The sequence below is a fragment of the Ambystoma mexicanum genome, chromosome 2p (assembly GCF_040938575.1).
Source record: "Ambystoma mexicanum isolate Mex_15411 chromosome 2p, UKY_AmexF1_1, whole genome shotgun sequence".
Taxonomy (NCBI): Eukaryota; Metazoa; Chordata; class Amphibia; order Caudata; family Ambystomatidae; genus Ambystoma; species Ambystoma mexicanum.
In genome coordinates, this window is record NC_090923.1 from 344,485,329 (window position 1) to 344,510,664 (window position 25,336).

At 47.7% G+C, this 25,336-nt stretch overlaps 1 protein-coding gene across 1 annotated transcript in view; it reads right to left on the reverse strand.

Moving 5' to 3' along the window:
• DNAH12 (dynein axonemal heavy chain 12) overlaps window positions 1-25,336 on the reverse strand; it is a 3,791,933-nt gene that overhangs the window by 2,709,095 nt on the left and 1,057,502 nt on the right. The window contains exon 20 of the mRNA XM_069643677.1: window positions 20,868-21,062. Coding sequence (XP_069499778.1) covers window positions 20,868-21,062 — 195 coding nt within the window. The remainder of the gene's footprint in view (window positions 1-20,867; window positions 21,063-25,336) is intronic.

Below are 25,336 nucleotides of genomic sequence, written 5' to 3' on the forward strand. Positions count from 1 at the left end.
CCTCCACATGGAATACCCCACCCCATCACCTGTGACCCCACCCTGTAGGCAGCCACCACCACATGGGATACCCTGGTCCCCATAACCTGTGAACACACCCTGCAGGCAGCCCCCTCCACATGGAAAACCCCCACCCATCACTCGTGACACCAGCCTGCAGGCAGCCCCCATCACATGGGCTACTCCCACCCAATGAACCATGACCACACCCTGCAGGCATCCACCCTCACCTGTAACCCACCCTGCAGGCAGCCCCCTCCACATGGGATACCCCCACCTCAACACCCGTGACCCCAGCATGCAGGCAGCCCCTCCACATGGGATAACCCAGCCCCCATCACACATGACCCCACCCTGCAGGAAGCCCCCTCCACATGGGATATCCCAGCCCCCATTACCCGTGACCCCACCCTACAGGCAGCCCCCTCCACATGGGATACCCCTGCCCCCATCACCCGTGACCCCACCCTGCAGGCAGCCTCCATCACCCATGACCCCACTCTGCAGACAGCCCCCTCCACATGGGATACCACCACCCCATCACCCGTGACCCCACCCTGCAGGCAGGCCCCTCCATATGGGATACCCCAGCCCCCATCAACTGTGACCCCACCCTGCAGGCAGCCCCTTCCATATGGGATATCCCCATCACCCTTGACCCCCACCCTGCAGACAGCCCCCTCCACATGGGATACCCCAGCCCCCATCACCCATGACTCGACCCTGCAGGAAAGCCCCATCACCTGTGACCCCACCCGGCAGGCAGCCCATCACCCGTGACCCCACCCTGCAGGCAGCCCCTATCACATAGGATACTCCCACCCCATTACCCATGACCCCACCCTACAGGTAGCCCCCTCCACATGGAATACCCCAGCCCCCATCACCCGTGACCCCACCCTGCAGGCAGCACCCTCCACGTGGAATACCCCCACCTCATCACCCATGACCCCACCCTGCAGGCAGCCCCCATCACATAGGATACTCCTACCCCATCACCTGTGACCCCACCTTGCAAGCGGCCCCCATCACCTGTGACCCCACCCTGCAGGCAGCCCCCTTCACATGGGATACCCCCACCCCATCACCCATGACCCCACCCTGCAGGCAGCCCCCTCCACATGGGATACCCCAGCCCCCATCACCCATGTCCTCACAGCATGAGCTTCATTGAGCGGCTATTTCTAGAAGAGAATCCCTAATAAACACATCACTAGTTCGCCCATGTGTGAAGGACATGTCACTCAGACAGTGCAGTGCTACACACACCGAGACAACAGCATTGGGCAGCCAATGTGTAAGAACAAAGAAATGCCAATATTGTATCCCAGTGCAAGAGATCGACCAATACCAGAGATAATGATAACTGAACAAACACCTGCTGGTGAAGGGGAAAGCACTAGATGTGTGTTACACCGGATCAAGCAAATCATGTGCCAATATCCTTAACATGTAACACTCCCACAGTCACCCCACCCACTTGTGAATTAAAATATTTACAATAAAATAAAATAATAAATACCAAAAACACATGGTGAACAGGATCAATAAAACACACACTAAAAAATTATGTGCAAAATAAACATGGAGGATAGTCCAGAGTCCACTCCAAAGAATAAAATAAATAAAAGGAAATAACTATGTACAAAAAATGGAGTAATGTCCAATTTCCAAGCTCCAAATAATAAAAAAATCAACAGAAACTTACATTTAAAAAACAATGTACACAGGCAGCGGGCTAGTCCTTCTCCTCCTCCTTACCAATCTCACTCAATGGCCCTCATTACAACTCAGGCGTTAATGGTTTAATGGCGCCGTCGGCGCCGTTAACCCTTAACGCCTGATTACAAGTGTCCCTTTGCGGGTTGGCGTTTAACGCCTGCTTTTAGCAGGCGTTAAAAATCCAACCCGCAAAGGGACTTTGGAGCTAATTACGGCACCGTAATTTACGGTGCCGTAATTAGCGTCTTCCCCATTCCCATTATGCCCTATGGGGGCGAAAATGGGAATGGGGAAGGGCAAATGGTGAATGGGGAATTACCGCCCCACTCACCTTGGAATGGGGCGGTAATTCCGCCATCCACCATGGCGGAATCGTAACCTTAGCCGCATGGACCATGGTGCTAACAGCACTATGGTCCTCCGCCAAGGTTGTAATGAGGGCACATGTCTGGGCCAGGGCATCATCAAGCACTGAGTCCACTTCCCCCAGGTGGGCCTCTGTTCTCACCTTGAGGGCTTGCAGAGACACCAGCATGGGCCTCTCCATCCCCTCCCACTCCCTGCAAGTATCATCGAGGACGGCAGCCCGCCTCCTTGCCCGACGCAGTGCAATCTCCACCCTGCCCATGGTGACTCTCGCCTCCAGAGCCTGCTGCCTCTCTGCCCTGATTCGCTGCCCGTATCGCACGAACCCGGAAGACACCCTCGATATGAGGTCCACATTTGCATCCTGGCTGACGCCGGATACCTGCCCCCTTGCGATGGTATGCCCTGAGTACATAAGCCTCCTCCTCAGAGCCTGCTGCTGCCATAGTGCCCGGTGCCGGCTTCGTATGGACACCCTGTGACCTGATGACACTACCCGGTGGTGTCTGGCCCGTGCCCTGCTCCTGGGTGCCTGTTCTCCCTCCATTGCCATTGCTCCTGTCGTTGCCTGGATCGGCATGGTGACCACCTCAGCTGATCCACTGTCGACTCCCAAGTCATGCAGGGATGTTTGCTCCACCAGACGGGCCAACATGGGTGGGACTGGTGCACAGGGGGCCCTGGTGGTCTCTGGGGCGGAAGGAGCCCAGGAGTACGACTGGTGCATAGAGGAGGAAGAGGAAGAGGAGGAGGGGGGGTTTCATTAGGGGCCAGCCCACGCAGTATAGTCAAGACCAGGAATGCTACCAGCCAGTTCAGGAGATACCAGGCGTCATTGTGATGATGTGCAAACACACGAGTGCAAGCATGCACATCATCAAGAATGATGCTTGTACGCTTCCCGATACCGACTAGTATGGGTACCACTCTGTCCTGAATGGCAACATCTGCAGGCATTGGGGTATCTGTCTGGGTGGAAACAAACGACACCTGCGGATGGGTCCGGCCTGGGGCATGCTGGCAGGTGCATACTGCTGCAGATGCTCACCCAGTCACAGGATTTTGCACAGGCACCTCCACATTGACCTGCACAGCCTCTTGCCCCTGTGGCAGGACTGCAGCAGTCACACCCACCTCAGCACCCCCGCCAGACCCCATGGACTGGGTTACTACGTCCCCCTCTTCATCCTCCCCCGCCAACCTGGATGCCACCTGAATGTCTTCTGCAGTGGATGTCCCCTGTGGCTGCTCACCTGTCCCCCCCCGCTGCCGAGGAGTCCACGTTCACCTTCGCCCTCTTTGACTTCCCCTCAGCAGCTTTGGCCGATGGTCCAGGCGCAGCACCAGCCTCCTCGCTCCCCGAAGATGTTGTATCCAAGGAGTGTGGCTGGGCCTTGCGCCTATGCCTGGTGGAGGCATCCCTGCTGCCTTGCTCCACAGCACTGTCTCCGCCCTCTTCTTCCAATGCAACTGCAGATCAGGAGACATAGAAAACAAACATCAGGGCACTGCAGCAATGTGTGCTTGGCAACAAACATTTTTGCATGAAGTACACTGCCAAAGGGTACAACCATCATCACCCTCCACAACACACAGGTACATGCAACGTACATACATACAAATGTATGTCTGTCCTTCTCAACAGAATCACAACCGGGGACATGGCACTGTCACAACCTATCAATTGTGCATGCTACACACACATGCATCATGGGCTCATACACATGTCATGCACACACATCACCTGACTGTCCTCAAGCAGTGCACTGAGCAACCCCATAAGAGTCCCCTCAATAGCACTCACAGAACATGACTAGGTCACACATTGAAATGCACCTGTTACATCCATCCAGGAGTGATGGCCACTCACAGTCATATCTTAAACACATACACAAGAGCACCATGCATGCACATGAGGTTGACACCACCTCATCCGTCACACTCCTCACACGGGCACGTCTACATGTAACAAACCACGTGCACGCTGTGAAATGCTGCAGTGCAACACACAATGCAAATGCAAGAGTATTGAAATCACACATGGCTCACTGAACACATGTAGAGCACTGTCTGGGACATGCACACAGCCATCTGTACAGGAGGCATACTTGCTGTAAGCCCAGGGTGCACACTCCCACCATACATTAACATGCACTATGGAGGCCAGCAACACATGGACACTCACCTGACGACTCCAGACGTTGATGCAAATCGCTGACCTGGGTGTGCAGCGCCGGGTAGAACTTCTCCAGGACCTGCATGTTGGTGGTGTTCATCTGGCCCCTGCGCCCCCCTTGGTAGGCACCAGCCTGGAGGAAGCGCAGGACCTTGTTGTGGGTCCTGGATTTCAGGTCCTCCCAGCGCTTGTGCACATGGTGGTAGTCACAGGATGCCGACCTCTCCACGTTGATGGCATCCACCATCCGGTCCCATATCAGCTTCCGTCCTTCCTTGCCGACATGTGTTGCGTCGTTGAAGAGGGCATCATAATGCCCCAGGACATGCTCCACCAGGATGTCAACTTCCCTGGCAGTGAAGTTGACAGCCCTCTGTCTCGCTGCCACACGGTTGCCACTTACCTCTGAAGATGTTGGTTGAGATATGGCAACCCCATAGGCAGGTGTGGGTGGGCGAGGTGGTCCTGGGGTTTGGCTGTGGAGCGTTGGTGATGTTCTGGCACGTTGGGAGTCTTCTGAATCAGCTGAGGTGGTCACAGGGTCAAGGACATGAGCACTGACAATGGGTGGACAGCAGGCACTCAAATTGCAGGGCAGGTGGGCAGCAGGCACACAAAGTGGGTAGGCAGCAGCAGATGGCTGGTAGGAGGCAGCTCAGGTCAGTAGGAGGTAGGTAAAAAGGCTCATAGGCAGGAGCGTGGGTCTTCCGTGTCTCTCGCGTGGGCAGCTGGAAACAGAGTGAGCGTTACTGTGCGCGTTAGAAGTTAGCGCGTACACATGAAATCAGAGGAAAGGGCCTAATCGTGTACGTTACGTGACACACCCTGGGCGTTGGCGTTCCAATTGGGTATAAAGGAGTGGTAGGACAAAAATAAACCACACATGCTAATTGTAGCGGATGGACGAGAGGACATTGGACATTTTGGGGTGCCACACAATTTGCTCACTACTGTGACAGTGCGAACTTCTTATTTTGGGCGGGGATTTGCCTCCGCGCACACGCACTTGTACTTTTCTTTTTTCTGAGGCTACTGGTGAGTCGTGTACACATTATTCATACTCTGGGTGCCCCCATTATTAACATAACAGCTTTCCTGGGCTTCACGTACACATCGTTTGTGTTGCTGGGTGCCACAGCGTACCGTGTAACCCTTTTTCTTTTCACGGAAGCTACTGAGGGGTCCCGTACATGCATTTTTAATATTTGGGGTGCCTGTGAGTTACGGGTCCCATTAATTATTTCACATGGGGTAATATTGAGCCTTGCTAGTACGTTTTACATTACATACCCTGCCCCCTCACTCTGATTGCCCAGGACAATTGCTTAGTGTGCCTTCCATTGTACAAATCCATCTGTACCATGGCCCCAAGAGGGAGAAGTGGCAGAGTTGGCCGGGGTCAGGGACATGTAGAGAGCTGTGCCCTGCCACCAACAAGGTCAGGGAGCTGCAGGTGATGCTGCTGTCCCCAGCACCCACGGTCAGGGATGTGCAGGGTCATCTGTTCTCCTAAGCAGCCAGGTTCAGGCAACTGCTGATGCAGCTGCTGTCCCCAACAACCAGGGTCAGGGAGCTACAACAGTATCTGTTGTCATCGAAACCCCCCCACCCCCATGTACACGTACACGCAGGGGCAGCTGATGGCCATGCGTCCAAGGGGAAGGGATGTACAGTCAAAGGACCTAGCCCCAGCACCCAGGTACAGGCACCTGCAGGGGCAACTACTGTTCCAGCATCAGTGAGTGATGGCATGGCCCAGGCCACTAGTGGTCCAGTCCCTACTGCCCTGAGTGGTCCCAGCCACACAGTGTCTGCACCACCTGCCAAGAAGCATAATCATGCAGAATAGGAAAAGGCTCAATCCCAATGCACAGCACAGGACACCACCACGCCGAGGAAGAGAAGCTTCAATGATGAAGAACTCCACATCCTCGTGGACTATGTGCGCAAAAACAACTGACACGCTCACACAGCCAGGGAACACACAAATGCCTGCTCAGCATGTAGTCCACTGGCAGCGAGGCACGGATGGCATCAACACCTTGGGGAATGAGAGGCACACCGCTCGTGAGGTCATGAAGCGGTGGAATGACCTCCACTGTTGAACCAAACACAAGCTGGGTGCCAACCTCACCTCTGCTCTGGTGACTCGAGGGGGGGGAGGGTCACCACAGGAGCAGGAGTTCACAGCACATGAAGAGGCCATGAGCAAGTTGATTCATTTGGATCAGGTCCAAGACGTGGGAGGCCTGCCAGATTACAAGGAAAAGTCCAGTGAGTGATGAAGCGTGTGCATCCTGAATATGTGTATGTAGATCAAAATAAGTTATTATCCTTGTGTAGCACTTCTGATGTCACTGGTATGACTGCCATGGGTGAACCATGCCATGGTGTACTGACTCCTGCTTAGTGTACTGCAGAGTGCATACAACCCATGTGCTGCACATCTGTTGAACCTGGCTTTGGGACAGTAGTCATCATCAACCGTCACATACATAAATACAATTCCGGCATGCCAACATAACATCGCATCTAGGTATTTTCATCAGTGATGTTAGTGACTCAGCTATGCCAGTCAAGTGCTTGTGTCTGACTCACGTGCTACACATCATGCACTGCATGTAGTTGAAAGTCCATCCACACTTGTCCGTAGGTGGTTTCATGCTACCCATACCTTCCATGTACACTGGCAGCGGGTGTGAAATTGTGCCATGAGTGACATAGCATTTTACTAAGCTATGTAGATCCCAGCTGCAGCTATGGCACTGTCCCCTGGTAAAATATGTGTCAGGTGTCAACCCTGTTGACCTGCCGCACTCAACACACACTCCATGGGTCCATGGCCCGGTCCCTCTTGTTTGTCACTGTCCCCTCTTCCTATCTCCCAGCACATGCCATTACTCTCTCCACATCAGACACCTGGGACTCGAGACTCGGTGCATTTCCACATTGTGTGCACTCCCTGTGCCAATGGTACACTGCTGTTACATGTAATTGTAGTGGACTTGGCTGTGATTATGTGTGCACATGTTCACATGTACGTTAATGACATGTTTCATGTCCACTTGATGTGTCACATTTAGCATGTATTAGTCTGCTGTTTGCAGTGGCATCCACAGATGCACGTCTGTGGGCAATGTGTGCAGTGCTGACATGGGATGTAGCAGCAAGTCTGCATATGGCATAATCTGTGAGCTGTTTGTACATACTGTGTGTATGCAAATTATGGCATGGTAACATGCATGGCAATGTGTTGCAGGACACATTGTGATACCTATGTATGTAGTCAATGCAATTAACATGACTGTTCATGTCTTTATATGTCCATGTGCTGGTGATGAGCCACTAGATGCAGGGGAGGAGGCAGAGGAGGAACGGGAGTCTGAACAAGAACAGAGCACTCCTGAACAGGAATCTGTCGAACCAACATGGATTACTCGCAGATGTATCAGAAAGATCGTGGATAGAGCACTTCTCCAAGATATACATGGAAGCCAAAAAAATTACAGTTCAGACTCTAGAAATTCATGATCATCAAAAGAAATCGTTTAACAACTGGGATCACAAAGAAACGTTCACCCACATAAGGCATCTCAACAGTTCTAGAGCCCCTGGTCCTGACGGGCTAAGCAATAACATCAAAAAGCAACATCCAGAAGACTGGACAGAGATAGGTCTAGAAATGTTCTCTCTAATCTCAAAAACATATTCCAAAAACATGGAAATAAGCCACTCTGGTTCCCATATACAAACACAGAGATAGGAAACAACACAAAAATGACAGACCGCTGGCAATACTTGACCCCTTGGGGAAAATCTCTGCTTCAATACTACTAAAAAGATTGACAGAATGGGCAACTAAAAAGGGCATTTGTGACCCGCGCCAGACTGGGTTTGTCAGAAAAACTGGAACAAACATCAACCTATTAATCCTCAACATACTAAAATAAGAAGCAAACAGAAGAGGAACCCAAGTCCTTGGTGCCTTAGTAGACTTGCAGTTGGCATTTGATAGTGTCAACAGGATAAAGCTTTGGAATAAATTACACAACTGGGAATGTCCTTCTGAAATCCTCAAGCCAATCAAAGCTCTCTACATGGACACAAACGTTAGAGTCCGCCTAACTCAAGATGGAGTTGTTTCATCACTGATTCAAACAGCCAGGGGACACCAACAAGGATGTCCCCGGGCAGCGACTTTATTTAATTTCTACCGTTTCGAACTGATAGAAAATCAAAACGGTATTACAACAAATCCTCCAAAATTAAATGGAGTGCATATTCCTTACATCCTCTATGCGGACGATATTGTGATATTGGACAAGACCCAAATTGGACTACAAAGGAGATTGCGGGCACTTGAAAAATACATAGAGGATAATGATTTGTCAATCAACACCAACACATCTTTAGTGATGTTATGGACTTCTGGGAAAACCACCAAAACTAAACCTCACTGAGTATATCTAAATGGGAACCAACTCGACTTAGTCAAAACCACAAAATACCTTGGTATTTGTCTCAACCAGTCTGATATTGAGGCCCAATGGGCGGAACATCTGAAAAACAAAGCCCGATCACTTGCCAAGCAAGGCTTGTCAATTCATAAGAAATATGGTCAATATTCCATGAGACCCATTCTGATATTCTACAGGCAAAAAGTGACCGCAATATTAACGTATGGAAGTTAGAGCCTACTTAATATACCTCGTCACATATGGAACATAGTAGAAGGAATATTATATTTTGGCGCAAGATCCTCTTCCTCCCGATGTCATATCCTATTCCCAGAATTTGGTTCCAATTGGCAATTCAATCACTTGAATCAATCAATAGCTGTAAACATATAGATCTATATAGAAAAACCAATATTGACGAGGACATCCCGGCTATTAAGATTCTCAGAAATTTGAGCACATCTTCGAATGACATAACTTTGACTAGATGGAAGGAGGCTTGTAGCCAAACACTAAACAAATACGAAATAACTATTGGAACACTAGTCAACAGACCAATGGAGGCCAAAAAACGGATTCGACAAAACGACTGGATAAAAACTATTGACGAGAAGAACAAGTTGCTTACCAACTGGTAACATTCTTTCGATTCAATGTTTCTCCAACGTATTCCTCATCTTAGACGGACTCCCAAAGCTGTATGGACAATTTCTCTGGAAGAGGGGTTAGATTTTTTTGATACCCCTAGATGGCTGAATATAGTATTGCTTTACCAAAATTCAGCTCCTTAGACTGGGAAGCATCCAGGCTATAGAATTTTGAAAATGTATGCAGCGAGGACCATGTTGCTGCTTCACAAAAGGACCTTATGGGAACACCTCTTTGTAGGGCCGTCGAAGAGGCCATGCCTCTGGTGGAATGAGCCCCTAAACCTTCAGGTGGATCGTTTTGTGCTAATCTGTAGCATTCTGAAATACAATGCACAATCCAGCATGATATTGCTTGCTTTGTCACTGACTGACCCAATCTTTTTCCTGTGTAGCCAATAAACAGTTGATTGTCCACTCTAAGTTTAGAAAGCCTAGAAATGTAAAAGCTTAAAGCTCTTTTCGGATCCAACCTGTGTAACCTTTCTTCCTCCTTACTAGGATGAGGTGGAGGATAGAATGCGGGTAAAACAATCCTCTGACTTAAATGAAAATCAGATACCACTTTTGGCAAAAATGAGGGTTTACCTTCAACACAACTTTGTCCTTATGGAACACAGTATAGGGTGGCACAGAAGACAGTGCGTGCAATTCGCTCACTCTTCTTGCAGATGTTAAAGCAACTAGGAAAGCAGTTTTCCATGTCAGTAATCTTAATGGACAAGTGTGCAGAGGCTCAAAATGAGCACACATTAAGAATTTTAGTACCAGATTGAGATCCCAAATTGGCACTTGAAATGAATAAGGAGGAAACACATTAGTGAGTCTGTTTAAGAATTGCACTATCAGAGAAATTTTGAAATAGGAGCATTCCTCCGACGAGCGCTTGAAGATGGAAAGCGCCGCAAGATAACCTTTAATGGTACCAACATTTAGACCTCTATGTGCTAAGGTCAGGAGGAAGTACAGTACTTCCGGAATAGAACACAGAAAAGGATCGACATTCTTTTCTCTGCACCAGTTGCAAAACTTTTTCCAACGGCAATGGTATAGAGAATTTGTTGCTGGCCTTCTTGCCGAAAGCAATACCTAAATGATGTCATCTGGAAGGTTCCAATCCTTGTACCTCAGCCTTTCAGATACCAGGCATGAAGGTTGAGCATTTTGACATCTGGATGGGGAACCCTGACCCTCCATTTGAGAGAGAAGGTTCTCTCTCTGAGGAAGTAGTACTGGAGGACAGATGGACATGTCTAGAAGGTCCGGGTACCACGTTCTCCTGGCCCAATCTGGGGCAATTAGGATCATGTGGTTTCCAAAGCATCTCAGTCTCCTGTTGACCTGAGGACTGACGGGAATCGGAGGGAACGCGTACAATAGTGGGAAATTCCACTCCACCACGAACGCGTCGCCCAGGGCTCCTCTCGGGGGAAATTCCCTTGAGCAATACCTTTCGCACTTTCGGTTGATTCCGGTTGCAAATAGGTCCACTTGAGGGGTTCCCCAAAGGGCGAAGATCTCTTGTATGACTTCCTGAGCCAGTTCCCATTCGTGGGACACCGTGCTCTGCCTGCTCAGAGCGTCTGCCGTCATATTCTCTTCCGCAGCTAGGTGAACTGCCGTTAAAGAGATTCCTTCTTGGATTGCCCAATACCAGAGCTGCATTGCCTCTCTGCACAGAGGTAGTGACCCTACACCTCCTCTTTTGTTTAGATAATGCATGGCCACTGTGTTGTCCGTCATTATCAGGACATTTTTTCCCTTGACAGATGGCAGGAAAGCTTTCAGCGCTAGTCCGATTGCTCTCAGCTCCAGAAGGTTGATGTGTAGTTTGGACTCCGATGGAGACCAACGACAGCTGATTGTCAGATCGTTGGCATGAGCTCCCCACCCTTTGAGTGAGGCGTCCGTCACTACTGTGATCTCCGGCCATGGTTGCCAAAAAAGTTCTCCCTTCAGGATATTCTCTGAACAAGTCCACCATAGAAGATCTTGACGAACCTTGTTCAGAATTTGGAGAAGATCCGTCATTCGACCCGAGAACTGGGACCACTGAGTCTTTAGAGCCCATTGAAGGGATCTTATTCTCAGACGTGCCTCTGACACTAGGAAAATGCAGGATGCCATGAGGCCGAGCAACCTTAAGAAGTCATAGGCCTGAAGATTTTGGGCATTTTGGAATTTGGAAACCATCTGAAGAATGTCTTGAGCCATCGCCCTGGGAGGTGAGCTCTTTCCCAGGGATGTGTCTAATTCTGCTCCAATATATTGGAGCCATTGAGAAGGTGTCATTTGTGATTTCTTTAAATTGAGGGAGAAGCCCAGTCTGTGGAGGAAGTGGCAGGTGACTTTCAGGTGATCTAGTGCCTGTTCGGCAGAACGTGCTCTGATCAGCCAATCGTCCAGGTAGGCATGAATCCCCCCTCTCCTGAGGTGCGCTGCCACCACTACCATCAGTTTGGTGAAACCCATCGGGACGGAGGTCAATCGGAAAGGCAGGACTCGAAACTGATAGTGTGAGTCGCCAACTACGAACCTCAGGTATTTTCTGTGCTTGAGATGAATAGGCACATGGAAATAAGCATCCTGGAGGTCTAATGACACCAACCAATCCTGGAGTTGGAGGGCCTGAAGGATCTGAGAAAGAGTAACCATCTTGAACTTGTCCTTCCTGAGGAACCTGTTCAAGTTTCTCAAGTCCAGGATGGGTCTCAGTCCGCCGTCCTTTTTGGGGATCAAAAAATACGGGGAGTACCATCCCTTGTTCCTCTCTGCTGCAGGTACCAGTTCTATAGCACCTTTCTCCAGCAGGATTAAAACTTCCTGCTGTAGGAGCGGGTCTGAAAACAAAGGGTGTCTCCTTGGTGGATTGCTTTGAGGTTGCATTAGAAAAGGAAGGCAGTAACCATGGGCTATTATTTCTAGAGCCCAAACATCTGAAGTAATGGCTCGCCATTCTTGCAGATGCTGTGACAGCCTGCCTCCTACAGGTGTCTTGTGATGCAAGTCCTCAAAGTGGTTTTGAGGCGGTTGCTGCAGCTGCTGATGGCAGAGAGGCTATAGCTGGAGCTGGCTTTGCACGTTTTCCTCATCCACCACGAGTGGCCTTTCTCTGACCCCTTTGACTGGCCATTCCTCTCGCCTTTCCATATGAGGAGTATTAACAATAGGATCGTCCCCTCCAAGATTGACCTGGTGCACGAAAAGGCTGAGGTTGCCTGATGGCAGCTCCCAAAGACTTGGTAGCTGCTTTTGAGGTCTGCAACCTCTCAAGGCTCTCGTCAGCCTTGCTGCCAAAAAGGTGAGACCCGTCAAAGGACATATTCAGGAGACGGTTTTGCACGTCTGGTGCGAAACCCAACTTCCGTAACCATGCAAATCTGCGCATTACCGTGCTAGTGCCCATGGACCTGCTCACACTATCTACAGTGTCCAATCCAGATTCAAGGGATTCCTGCATAGCCTCGTTTCCATCTCTAACGATGGCTAGGAATCCTTCCCTCTAATCCCCTTCTGGTATGTGCTCCGCCGCCATCGCAATGCACTGCCACAGAGTGTACGAAAACTTTGCCAAGGCACATGTGGAGTTGGCTGATTTCAACGCCATACTCCCAGCTGAAAATACCTTCCGTGCCCAGCCATCCACATGCTTATCGTCCCTGTCCAGAAGGATAGAAGGGTACGCCAGTTTGTTAGAAGCTGTGGCTGCCTGTATGACCAAACTCTCAGGAGTGGGCTGTTTAGACAGATAGCCAGGGTTGCTACTGGTAGGGCGGTATTTTGAGGCAAGGGATTTATTCACTGGTGGAATAGAATCCAGAGTCTCCCAATTTTTGGCCACCCTATTTTGCAAGGCTACGTGAAAAGGTAGTATTGGGTGTTCAGTAGGACCATGATCCAATATGTCCGTTAGATCATCTTGGATGAATTTGGCTGGAGGTCTGGTCCATCCTAAATAATCTATTATCTTTGTCATTAGCTGACGGTATGACGGACTGGCATGTTCTCCTGGTTCTGGTCTACCAAAGTCATTTTCAGGAGATGTATCAATACCACTCGCTGTTACGCTCACCTGTTTCCACGGGGACTCCACCCAGCAGTTGGGACTCAGGTATCCTTCTCTGCGATTCCCAGGTTGACCAGCGGGAGGGTTCTGCCTGGAATACAGGTGGGCAATGTTCAAGACTGGGCAACTGGTGTAAACAGCCCCCCACCACCCTGTATACCTGCGGCCTCTCTGGACCTCTCCTCACCTTGTTTTTAATGCAGGTGTGCTCTCCGTCCTGCCTTCTTGGCAGGGGCGCGTTGTGCTTGGTGGGCGTTTGCGATCAAGTTCCTTCACTGATGCCGGCCCGCTTTGAGTCTTTCAGGTAGGTCTTATTGCTGTGGTATATTGTTGTCCTTGCATGCCTTTTTTGGTCTAACTAATGTCTTTTTCTCTTCCTTAGGTGCGCGGAAGTCCAAAATGTGGCATAGACTGAATTGGGTCTCGCCGGTAAGTAATGGCGTATTTAGAGCGCCTTGATGCGGTGAGTGGGCGCTATGTGCAGCGCTATGATGCCTTGCCTTTTGCTAACCTGTTGTCTTTTCTTCCCCACAGGTCGCGGTGCTCACCCGGTGCATGGAATTCCTGAGGCGATGCTGGTCGAGGAGCGGCTTGCGAGGTAAGCTTTTCGGCACCATTTGTTAAATTGTAAAATGTCTAATGCCTTGTTTCTTCCTTTTTTGCAGATCAGACGGTCAGGGAGGAGCGCTGGTTCCGGGATGCTGATCGCAAGAGCTGTAGACAGCTAACAATGAAATTACAAGTAAGCTGCTGCTGCTAACGATGTCCTTTTCCTTCTTAACAGATGCTGTTCTTCCGAGGTTCGCGGGTGCAGGTGAACACAGTGAGCGTCACATTGCAGAATTGCAAAGTAACGCAAAGCGTGTTATCCCAGTTGGGTGTGGTTTAAATAGTTTCAAGAAAGTAGGCCCGGTTAAATAGTTCCTATGGTACCACACCCAAAAATACAATACTGCATAGCTTGGTTCCAAGGGGCCAAGCTATGTGGATGCCTCCATGTTGACTGGCACTGAAATAAAGTAGTTCCTAACACAAGTCCTTTACCAAGTATGAGCCTGGCGCCAAAGGCGCCAGGACTGGCCCCAAGAAGGCCTAGGCCAAGGATGCCTGGGTTTAGTGGAGACCCGAGTGAAGACCCTTCCTGGCCCATGGGCTTGCCAGAGGGTCTTCTGGATGTGGGTCGTGACACTCGCATTGTGCAGTGATTCAACCAAATCCCTCATCCTGCTTTCTTCTGAAATCAGGCATTCTGGGACGTTTGACGTGCAGTATTCTAGCCCAAAAGGTACATTCTCCTCAACAGATTTCTCCTGTTCCTTAAAAATTGAGGTCAGGGACTTGAAAAACTCCTTCCTAGGAAGAGGTTTAAAAAACTTTTCTGGGACAGGTGGAGGAGGAGTATTAATGGGTCCTGAAGGCATTACAGGTCTTGTAGCCTTCTCTTTACCTTTTCCTGGTGGATTTTGCCAAACTGGAGGTTTCGGCGTCAAGGGCTTCGGTGTCGACATCGACAGAGGCATCGATGGCGTCGGCGTAATACCCGTCTTGGACGTTGAGGGCGTTGAGGCGTACTTTGAAGACTTGCCCTTCGAGGTGTGTTCGGTCTCGGACGGCGTCAATGACCTCGAGCGGTCGACTCGACCAGCTTTTCTCGCTCGGCGTCCTGGAAGGTTCTCTATCCTTCCTCTTTCGATCACCAGGGCTCGAAGGCGCGCAAGTGTCAGAGCAATGACGCTCCTAGCTGGCTTCCGAGGAAGGCGTGGAACGAGGCTTCGCTTTAACGAACAACTCCATCATTTTGACCCTGAGTGCTTCCCATTCTTCGGATGATGAATGTTTAGTAGGACATTTCATCCTTTTTGGGGATTCGTCCGAGGATGAGGTGGAGGGGGACCTGTGGCGTCGTTTCTTCGATTTATTTGTCGAAGACGACAAGCGCTGGGAATCGCTTCGAGATCTAGACTGATGCCTTTCGCGTCAAGGAGATTTCTCTTCACAGGACTTCGACTCGACGCTCGAGGCTTTACGGTCGGATTTACGACCTACCTTTAGTTTTCCCCTCCTCTCTCGCAAGGCCTTCCCCGTCATCGCCTCACACTTCGTACAGGCATGCATGTCGTGGCCTTCTCCGAGGCACCACAAACACTCTCGGTGCAGGTCTGTAATCGACATTTTTGAACCGCACGACTTGCACTTTTTGAAACCCGATCTCGGGGTCGTGTTCGGCGTCGATGACGAGGACATATTCGTTTATTTACTATTCTACAACGTATGCTGCAGAAAAACGGAACTGAGACCAACAGGCGCTGCGCGTGCTACTTGTACACCTGATGACATCACCGTCGACAGAGGCCTTCGAAGGACCATCGACTCGACGACATCGACGCACAGCGCCCTCTGCCGAGAATTCTTTTTCCAAAGCAGCTAAAGCTGGATGGAATACATCTAAGATGAGGAATACGTTTTAGGACAGAATCCACTCGAAAGCACAATATCACATGTCAATAAATACAACAATGGAGATAAGAGCGGTAAAGGAACTACCAAAATATCTTAACAAAATTCCACTGCTGTCGTATAAGAGATACCTTTCTTAGACTCCACCTCAATGTCCTCCCAATCAGAGAATATCTTGCAAAAACTAAACAAATTTCTCAAGAGAACATCAACTGTAGATTCTGCAAACAAACTGTCAAAGTTGAATCGAATCATCATCATCATAATGGAATGTCCTGCTCTCTCTAACCAAAGGAAAATAATCGTAAATATGCTGCGCCCAGAACGAATGCAACACTACCCAATTGAAAGATGGGCCCAGATACTAGGTGGCAACAACAACCCCCTTATTTTCAGGATAATGCAATTCTGGGAAAAAATATGACAAATGAATAATACAAGCAGAACTCATTGACTCAATGTATGATTGTAACCATTATCCCTCTTGTTTGATATACTAAAAGTAACCATCTATGCATGTGAAATGTTAAAAGTTTGAATACAAACCACAAAACATAAATAAAAAAATAAAAAATATAAAAAGAACAGAGCACCACTGGAGGATGTGTTGTGGCAGCACATGAAAATCCACTGGTGCTAGAAGCCATCTGGGGTATGTCCGAGTATGTAACCCACTCCGATTAAACCAGTTGCGGTAGTGGTGAACAGGATGTGGATTCCTCTATGCTGTCGGAGGTGAGTGCATCAAGTGTTGGAGCTGTTGTAGCCCGTACGTCTGCAGGGGGTCATGTCCCCTCACAGGGCCAGTCAGTGTTGTCACGTCCGTCTGTGGTGTTAACGGCTGAAAGGCCACGCTCCACAGTATTGGTTTCTGGTCCTGGGACATATGACCAAGGGAGGGATGTAGTCCTGCAGCCACAGACAGTGGCATCACATCAAGGGCCATGCTTCCTTGGGTCAGGCAGGCGTGTGGCAGCTGGGGATACAGTGTGGAACAGTCCATGTATACTGTTGCACAACAACAGGGTGCTTCCTATGAGATGTTGGGCATGGATAGGGTGAACAATTCCATGATCCCCCCGAGAAACGCAGGTAGAGCACCAGCTGCAGGCATTGCGGTCCACATGCCGCTCACACAGGCTGCACATGGAGGCCAGCAGCAGGAGCGAAAGGGGCGATCTGATGTCTCTGCAGGCATCCCTGCTTGCAGAGGGTCGGGCACACAGGGAAGCCCTGAGGCAAGAGTTCCTTGCCCTCAGAGCTTCAATGGAAGGGAAATGGCACAAAATGTCGCCCTCACAATTGCGACGGCCGAAATGCCTGACTTGCTTTTTAAACACTCCATTTACACCACATATTTATGTTTCGGGGGGTATGGGATATTATATTAATATGGGGGGACTGCAGTGGTCTTACATGCCAGTAAGACTTAGATTCTCCTCATTGGTACACCCGCTCCCTCCTTTCCTTTTGCTCTCTGGCCGGCGTCTCTTGGCCCTCCTCCTGCTGCTACCTCCGAGGCTAAAAACCTCGGGTTCATTTTCCGACTCCACACTCTCCTCCTCTCCTCACATCTCAGATGTCTCTAAGAAGTCACACTACCAGCTGCACCTCCTCAGAGGTATTCTACCTTGCCTCTCCTTCCCCCAGAAGCTCACTGTCTCCAGAGCTCTGGTTCTCTCTATACTGGACTACTGCAACAGCCTCTTTCTAAATCTTCCTGCTTCTACTCTCCGCCCTCTGCAACTCATCCAGAACAGGACTGCTAGACTTGTCCTTGGCCTCAAGTCCAGGGATCATATCTCTCCAGGACTGAAATCTCTGCACTGGCTCCAAGTGGCTGTGAGGATCAAGTTCAAAACCCTCTGCATTGTCCACAAGGCCTTCTGGGGCCTGGGTCCCCAATACCTTCAACTCTCTCTTCCTAAATATCTTCCCTCTCGAGCTCTTCGCTCATCCGCCTCCAAATCCCTTAGGGTCAGTCGCTTCTCCAAGCAACGAGTTGGTGGTAGTTCTCTTTCTTCGGCTGGGTCCTCCCTCTGGAACAGCCTCCCTGAAACTTGAGGAGAACCATCTCCAGTTCCGGAAGCACCTCAAAACCTTTCTCTTCGCTTCTGCCTTTTCTCCTCCCCTCCTCTGCTGACCTCCTGGCTGAAACTGAATCTGCACTGGTTACCTGGCCACCCTCTGTTCTCGGGCCCAGGTCCCTCCGCCTCCAGTCACACACACCTGCACTTCCTGCCTGGCAAACCCCGCTCTTGGGGACGGTTTCTGTATCCCTATAGTCCCACTACCAGCACTTGACACCTGATATCTGCACTTACCTTTGCACTTGCCACCTGCTGGCCGTTACTTTACTTATTGTTATTATTCTATGCACATGTACTGCACTGTCCTCCCCACTTTCCCCATCCCTTGCCTCGTCGCGCCTCGAAACACTTGTGTATAGGCGCGTTATAAATGCCATATCATATCATATATCATATCATATATCTATGTGGTGTAAAGGGGGTTTGATGAAACAACAAAAGTCGCATTTTCGGCCGTCACAGTTGTGTGTGGTTGCAGTGATCACATAGATCCCAATGGAAGTGCTAGAGGCAGCCTGCAGTACACAGTACCAACAGCAGATGCAACTGTTGAGTCATACCATCTCAGAGGAAATCTGTGCATCACATGAGGTGTTGCATGAGGACCTCCGAGGTTTCATGTTGCAGATGCATTCATCTGAATCCCGCCTGGCCGCTGCCACTGAGGACCAGGCCTGGGCTATACGTGCACCCTGCCCTTCCCCCCTCGTGGGTGGGTCCCAATAGCCCCCCGGTCCAAGAGGGACATTTTTATTCTTTTTTTCACCACCCTGGCCAGATGTCAGCATATCAGAATTTATTTTGCTATTTCCTGGTTGTGTTCTTTGTTCATTTATGTATTCATTGCTCTTGGGGTGTGCCATTAACTCCTCATGGACTACATGTGCAGGCATGCATAGGGAAGTCATCTGGCATGTGTGTATGGGGTTGCACAGGATGGCATGGTCAGGTAATTATAGTTTTGTTGTTCCGTAGCACGTGTGTGCTGTGTCAATGGTAATGCACAATGGCTGTTTGAATATGTTCTCCCATGTCGTTCCAGTAATCGGTTATGTGGTGGTGACTGCTGTCCCGGGTGAGATACCCCGCACCATTCCGAGTCCACGCTCCTCATGCCCTCCACCAGACACTGTCCTTCCTTTCACAAATTAGGGAACACACTTATTGGTGAAGGTCATTTGGGATGTACAACTTACAGATACAGTAATTCGGTAAGCTTTTGTACTGTCTTGCATGTCGGGCATGCTTCATTGTTGGGCATCTTTGCTGCATGTATTGTTTTGCTTATCTGTCCTTTGCATGCTCACATAGTGGTATGGTAATTGGATTATAGCTCTTGTCACTGTGTGACCTACCTATGTGGATACCTCAATGGGTGCACCGATTGTGCTGTGCAGCATGTCAGTGTACATCTGGTAACCAGGCCCTGGACTCCTTGATCTGTCATTTCCTTGTTATTCACTCTCTGTGTTACTCTCTCTCCCTCTCTCTGGTGTGGTACACTGTACTCATGTACAAATCTATATAATTGACCATTCACCCTGTGTCACTCTGTGTTCTATGCACATTTTCTTTCTATGATCATGTATGTGCATATAGTTTGTGCTGTTACTCTGCATTGCATTCCATTTAGGTAAAGCGTCTCCCGATGGTGTGCATCGTATGCAAGGCAGGTGAGTTCCACGGACAGGTGAGTGCATGGCATTTGCTGACATTTTTGTGGTGGTTGCATGGGAGCAGGGCACTGTGTGTGTTCACTCTGGATGTACTTGCCTTTTGCTCAATCCCTATTGTTGGAGGGTGGCATTCATCACCCAGTGGTGCAATGTTAAACATGCTGTGTTACTCTCCAGGCTACAATACTGCTACTGCCTATTGCACCAACTCCATGCTTTATATCCACACCCTGCGTAATTCATTCTGAACAAGTCTGCAAGTATTATGCGTGACGTCAAGGCCAGGGACCACATCTGTCTGCCAATGATTGTCCTCCACTGGCTAGCCGTGGCAGACAGCGTCGAGTCATAGGAAGTATGCATTGTGCACTGTGATTTGTGAGGCCTGTGTGCTCCCTATCTGCTAATATTGATAACTCAATGCTGTCCCTCCAAAGCCATTTAATCATGTTACACCGGCCTTCTTCAGGTGAGCTAGTTGTTCATGGAGTATTTTTTTAGGTGATCTTTATCGTCATCAGGGGCCAACCTCTGGGATACCCATCCTGGCGCCATCTGTTTGGGGACTCATTTCCTTAATTTCCATGTACAACCCATGTGTTTCATCTTCAACTCTTCCTTCTCTCTCCTCTTTCTTGCTAAGCAATCCCTCTGCTCTCTCATTCTCTCCATTCCTTTTGTCCTTGCTGCTTGGTGACTGTCTGCTTGATGTACCTCAGGTCTCACATGCCCTTCAACCCCCCTATTTTCCATGCAAATTATTCCATGAATCGGGCCTCTTTTATAAAATTGAGGCTTGGTTAGGCTGTACCAATGCTTATGTTACTCATGGCATATCATTGTGCAAGATTAAAATTTGTAGAGGTTTTGTTCTGCATTTTCTTTTCTTGTGCTGAATAAAATGTCATCAAATACATATTTCCTTTGCATGAATCCTTTGTGTGGGAGGCTTAAAATGAGCTCTGTATATCATTTGGCCACGACCTGAGATTTTCAATGTGACTGTTTAGCAGACACAGACATTTCATGGTTGAAACTGCTGCCTCTTTTGTCTCAATTACAACAGCTCACAATAAAATGATTACATCAATGTATTGTCATTTTTCGTTATGCAAATTGGTTGAATTTCAGAAAACAAATCCATAAAACTCAAAGAATACAAATAATAAATGATGTTTTGTGGCCACCGATATTAACATTTATGTATTACCTTTGGGTCCTTAGCACAGTGCTTCATTATTTCCCTCCAGTTCCTGTCCACAGTCTGGAAGAGGCGCCCTTCTTCAGGCATTTGATTCATGATGTCTGCTGATGAAAAAATGGGCTCCAAGTATAGCCACTGAGCCTGAACTTTCAGCCATTCGTCGATGGTTTCTTGTATGAGCATCAGTCGATCTTCCCATTGCTTGAGAAAAACAGAAAAGTTATCAATAAACTATCACCCATCATGAAAATGAAAGAAATGTAGGTTAACATGTTGCCTTCTACTGGGGGTTCACGATCGCCTGACTGGGCTCAACAGCACTCAATGGAATACGACAAGCACAGCAGTGAGATTTTCAATTTCTGAGTGAGATGTGAAGCTAAAGGGGACTGTATCAAACTGATGTGGTTCATTTAAGAAAAGGGTTTGGATTGCTTTGAAAACATCCAGTAGTGAAAGCCAAACTAACAGTGTGTAAGAAAAAGAATGTCTAAATGCACACAAGGGACACAACATATTAAACTGCCAAAAATATAAAGCCATCTAATATCAAGTAGCATATTAAAATAGCCTTTATCGGTTTGACTTCTCAAGTCTGCAACTACTCCTAGAAGCACAAAGTCCTAATGTTCTAATGTTTATTTTGAGCAATAGGGGTACGGTTTACCAAAATATCCCACTGTGAGCCATAACCACCTCACAGTATCTTGAAAATGTACCTTATATTCTGGCTACACTTCTCAACAACATCATCGATTATACAAACTGAGGAGTTATTGTATATCCCGGATACACATGAAGCTCTGTGGGCCAAATTGTCCCTTGTGTATAATGTTTTGTAAATTATATTAAAGTTACTGGTCATCATTAGAGAAGAATATTGTTGTAGGGATAGAGCCCCCTTCATGGCAGTATGGAGCTGTAATGTTTCATGGTGATCATTTAGTGGCAGTGCTTTTCAATGGGCTTTATGACTTGCTATCTACTTCCAACAAATTAAAGACAGAAAAGTGATCAATCGGTAGCTAAACAATTGATTTTTCACACATTACAAAAGACAACAAAAATGAATAAGTAATCTTTTAAGAATGCCAAGTAAAACATATTTAATGTAGTTAAAAACATTTTTTTATTTTTTATTTTTGTGCAATAGTTTATTACAAACCTTTTTTACACATAAAACAATATCACTTTGTCATTCCTTCAGGACACATTTGTCAAGATAGCCTTTGTTGTCATGTTTGTCGTCTTCACTAATTTCATAACTGTCGGGTTCTTCCATTGATCTTTTACACATCTGAGGATCCAGCCATCTAAGCATTTCCAATATGTTGTCAAAAATGTTTATACCAGCCCAAACGAGGTGTTTTTCGCCTAACAGAAAAAGACTCCACCATTCATCCACAGTTAGTGAGCTTGCATTTGTGACATACTTTCCAAGATATGATGGCTTTTGTGGTTTTAGGGCTGGACAAGCAGTTAGCAGGTGTTTTGCTGATTCTATATTCATGTCCAGTATGCAAAATCGGCACACATCGTCTAGGCAGTTCTTTTGCTTTCTTCTAAACATGATCTCTTTGGTGTGGTATAAATTGTGCCTTAGCCGTAAAAATTGGTTACGATGATACCGGCCAGGACATTTTTGAAGATATTTTGGCACCGAATTTAGCCTACAAGGTTCATTGGGAAAGAGAATTAGCAGTTTGTAGTTTGCTTTTTGTAATGATGTTTCAATCCAGTCTCTCAGTTGTAGCTTTTGTTTCACTGCATCAGGGTTCCCAGTCAAGGTTTTTTGATCCATGCCCAGGTCTTCCAGGTGATTTGTGCACATCTTGTGCCATTCGTCCATAGGCCACATATGGGGGCCATTCGTTGGTCTAGCTAGAATACAGTATGGTATGGCTGAGTCTTTCATTATAAGTTTCCTATAGAATGATAGACTTTTCCATAGTATTATTGAATATAGGGTTGACACTCATTGGAATGCATTTGGGTATGTGCAATACGGTTTTCCAAAAAGCACATTCAAGTAGATTCCATGTTGTCCAGATCAAACTTAAGGCTGCTTCTCCGCCATACGTCATTATTGGCATCACTTTTTTTGTTTATAGAATATTAACAATGGCAGCATTGTGAATTTTCCATATTGTGCATGAATTATGGCTCCTTGTGAGGCGAACATTTTAGTTTTTGATTTAAGAATATTTATCTAGATTGTTTCACCAAATGCCTTGTTAAATTGAATGCCCAGGTATCTAATTGAATCAAGTTGTTCCAACACTTTGTTTCCTACTTTCCAATTGAATTAAGTCATTTTCTTAGGCCGATGTACAATGCTTATGATTTTTGATTTCTTGCTGTTGATCATTAGCTTGTTTTTTTAGCATGTATTCTTATAGATGACTGAATTTTCGTGTGTGTCCTATTTGAGTGTGATCAATCAACACTATAATCATCTGCATATAGGATCCATGAAATGTGTTGGCTGTTAATTTTCAGCGGAAACTCAGACACTTTTTTCAAGGATAACGGCAAATCTGCTAGGTAGATGTTGAATAGTGTGGACACCAAAGGGCATCCTTGTTTCACACCTTTATCTGTTTTTATTTCTGAGGATAGCTCACCTTGCTTGTTTAACCGTATACGAATAGACGTGTTGGTTTGAATTGCCTTGATGATTGCCAAAAGTACATCGGACATATCCACGCGCGTATTTTGTCCCATAATTTTGACCTGTTTATGCTGTCAAAGGCATGTTGGAGATCCATAAATGCAAGGAATAAATTGGTTTTATTTCTGATTGTTTGCCTTTTTAAAGCATTTAGAATGAAAAGATTGAGATCTCTTCCTGTTCCCTTTGTGAACCCAGTTTGCCTTATATCCATGATGTTATATTTATTAGTCCAACATACAAGTTGTTTCTGAATGTGGTCTGCAAGTAGTTTTCCAATAACATCTAATAAGGCAATGGGTTTATAGTTTCTGGGATCCAATCTATCTCCTTGCTTGCAAATTGTCACAATAATGTCTGTTTGTCCAGGTCAGAGGTAATTTGCCAGTTGTTATTATCTTCTTAAATATTTCGCTTATCAATTTGGCCCACTCTTCTGGTGCTTTTTTTAGGATGTTATTTGCCATCCCATCGGGACAGGGGGTGCATTTGAGGATTTTAATTTTCTGATACCTTCACTTATCTCGATTTGATGGTAGCCGGCATTCGGATATAGGGAGATCTGTCTTTTTATTTGCATCTGCAAATACTCTAGTGTAGTGTTTTATACATTGTCCTTCATTTACGCCACTGCTCAAAATCGCCTTTTGGTTTAAAGTGGTTTTGTTTAGCAAAGCCCAGGTCTCTCTGTCATTTGCCTCACAGATTGCCTTTAGCATCTCCTCTCCTTGTTCTTGCTCCTGAAGTAATCGGAATGCAAGTATCCAGTTACGATGTTGCTGCTTTCTTTGCCTGATAGCGCAGGTCCCAGTGGTTCTAATATTTTCTCTGCTTTTTTGAGATCCTTCCTTAAAGATTTTTTTTTGTTGTGCCCCCTCAGTGCTGTATTGATATTTTGGTTTTTGATGTGGATACTTGAATCCAGTTTGCATCGTCTCATAGCTTGCCAATAATGGTACATAGGAGTTTTCAGTGTAATGTTTTTTTTCTTGCTCCAGATATTTTTCTATTATTGTTTTAATGTCTTTCACAGAGAACTTCAGCTGATTTCTTCCTTGGTTTACTAGGGCTTCAGGCAAGTGCACTCTCGTTAAGCTCTTTTTTCCAATTTTCCAAGTCAGACAGATTGAATCGTGGTCATTCTAAACCAGTGGTCTTCAAACTTTTTTTACCTGGGCCCCCCCTGAGCAAAGTTTGGGCAAGCCGGGCCCCCCCAAAAGTGCCAGATGGACAGTATGTAGAAATCGCTATGAACTTTTGCTTGCCGTCACCGCACCTTACTCCCAGTACAGACCCTGGGCTCTCCCCACCCTACTCCCATCACTATCCCAGTGCTGCCGCCCATCCTGCTCCCACCACAGTCCCCTAACACAAGCATACACACATCCATACACATTTATATAAAAAATAAATTGCCATAAACGTACCTCGCGTGGTTGCTAAAATGCCCCGCTCCAGGTTGCTCTGCCCGTATGTGCGAGGAGGCACAGGAGCACCCCCTCACACATACATACATACAGTGCCCCAGCCAGCATTTCCAAGGAGCTATGCAAGACTGGCGAAGCAAAACACCCCCAGTGTTGCATGGCTCAGTGAACACAGAGTTTCCCTTTGACAGTTCAGCCAGCCCAGAAGCACTCCCTCAGCTGGAAAAAGCTGCTGAGGGAGTGCTCAGTGTTTCGCTGGGCTGGCTCTTCGGCTCCTCCATAATGGATGAGGTGGCCAGTGGGTGGACGCCCCTTCACCCTTTATGGATGAGCCGGCAGGCTTGGACTGGCCTATAGGGCAATAGGGCGATAACCGT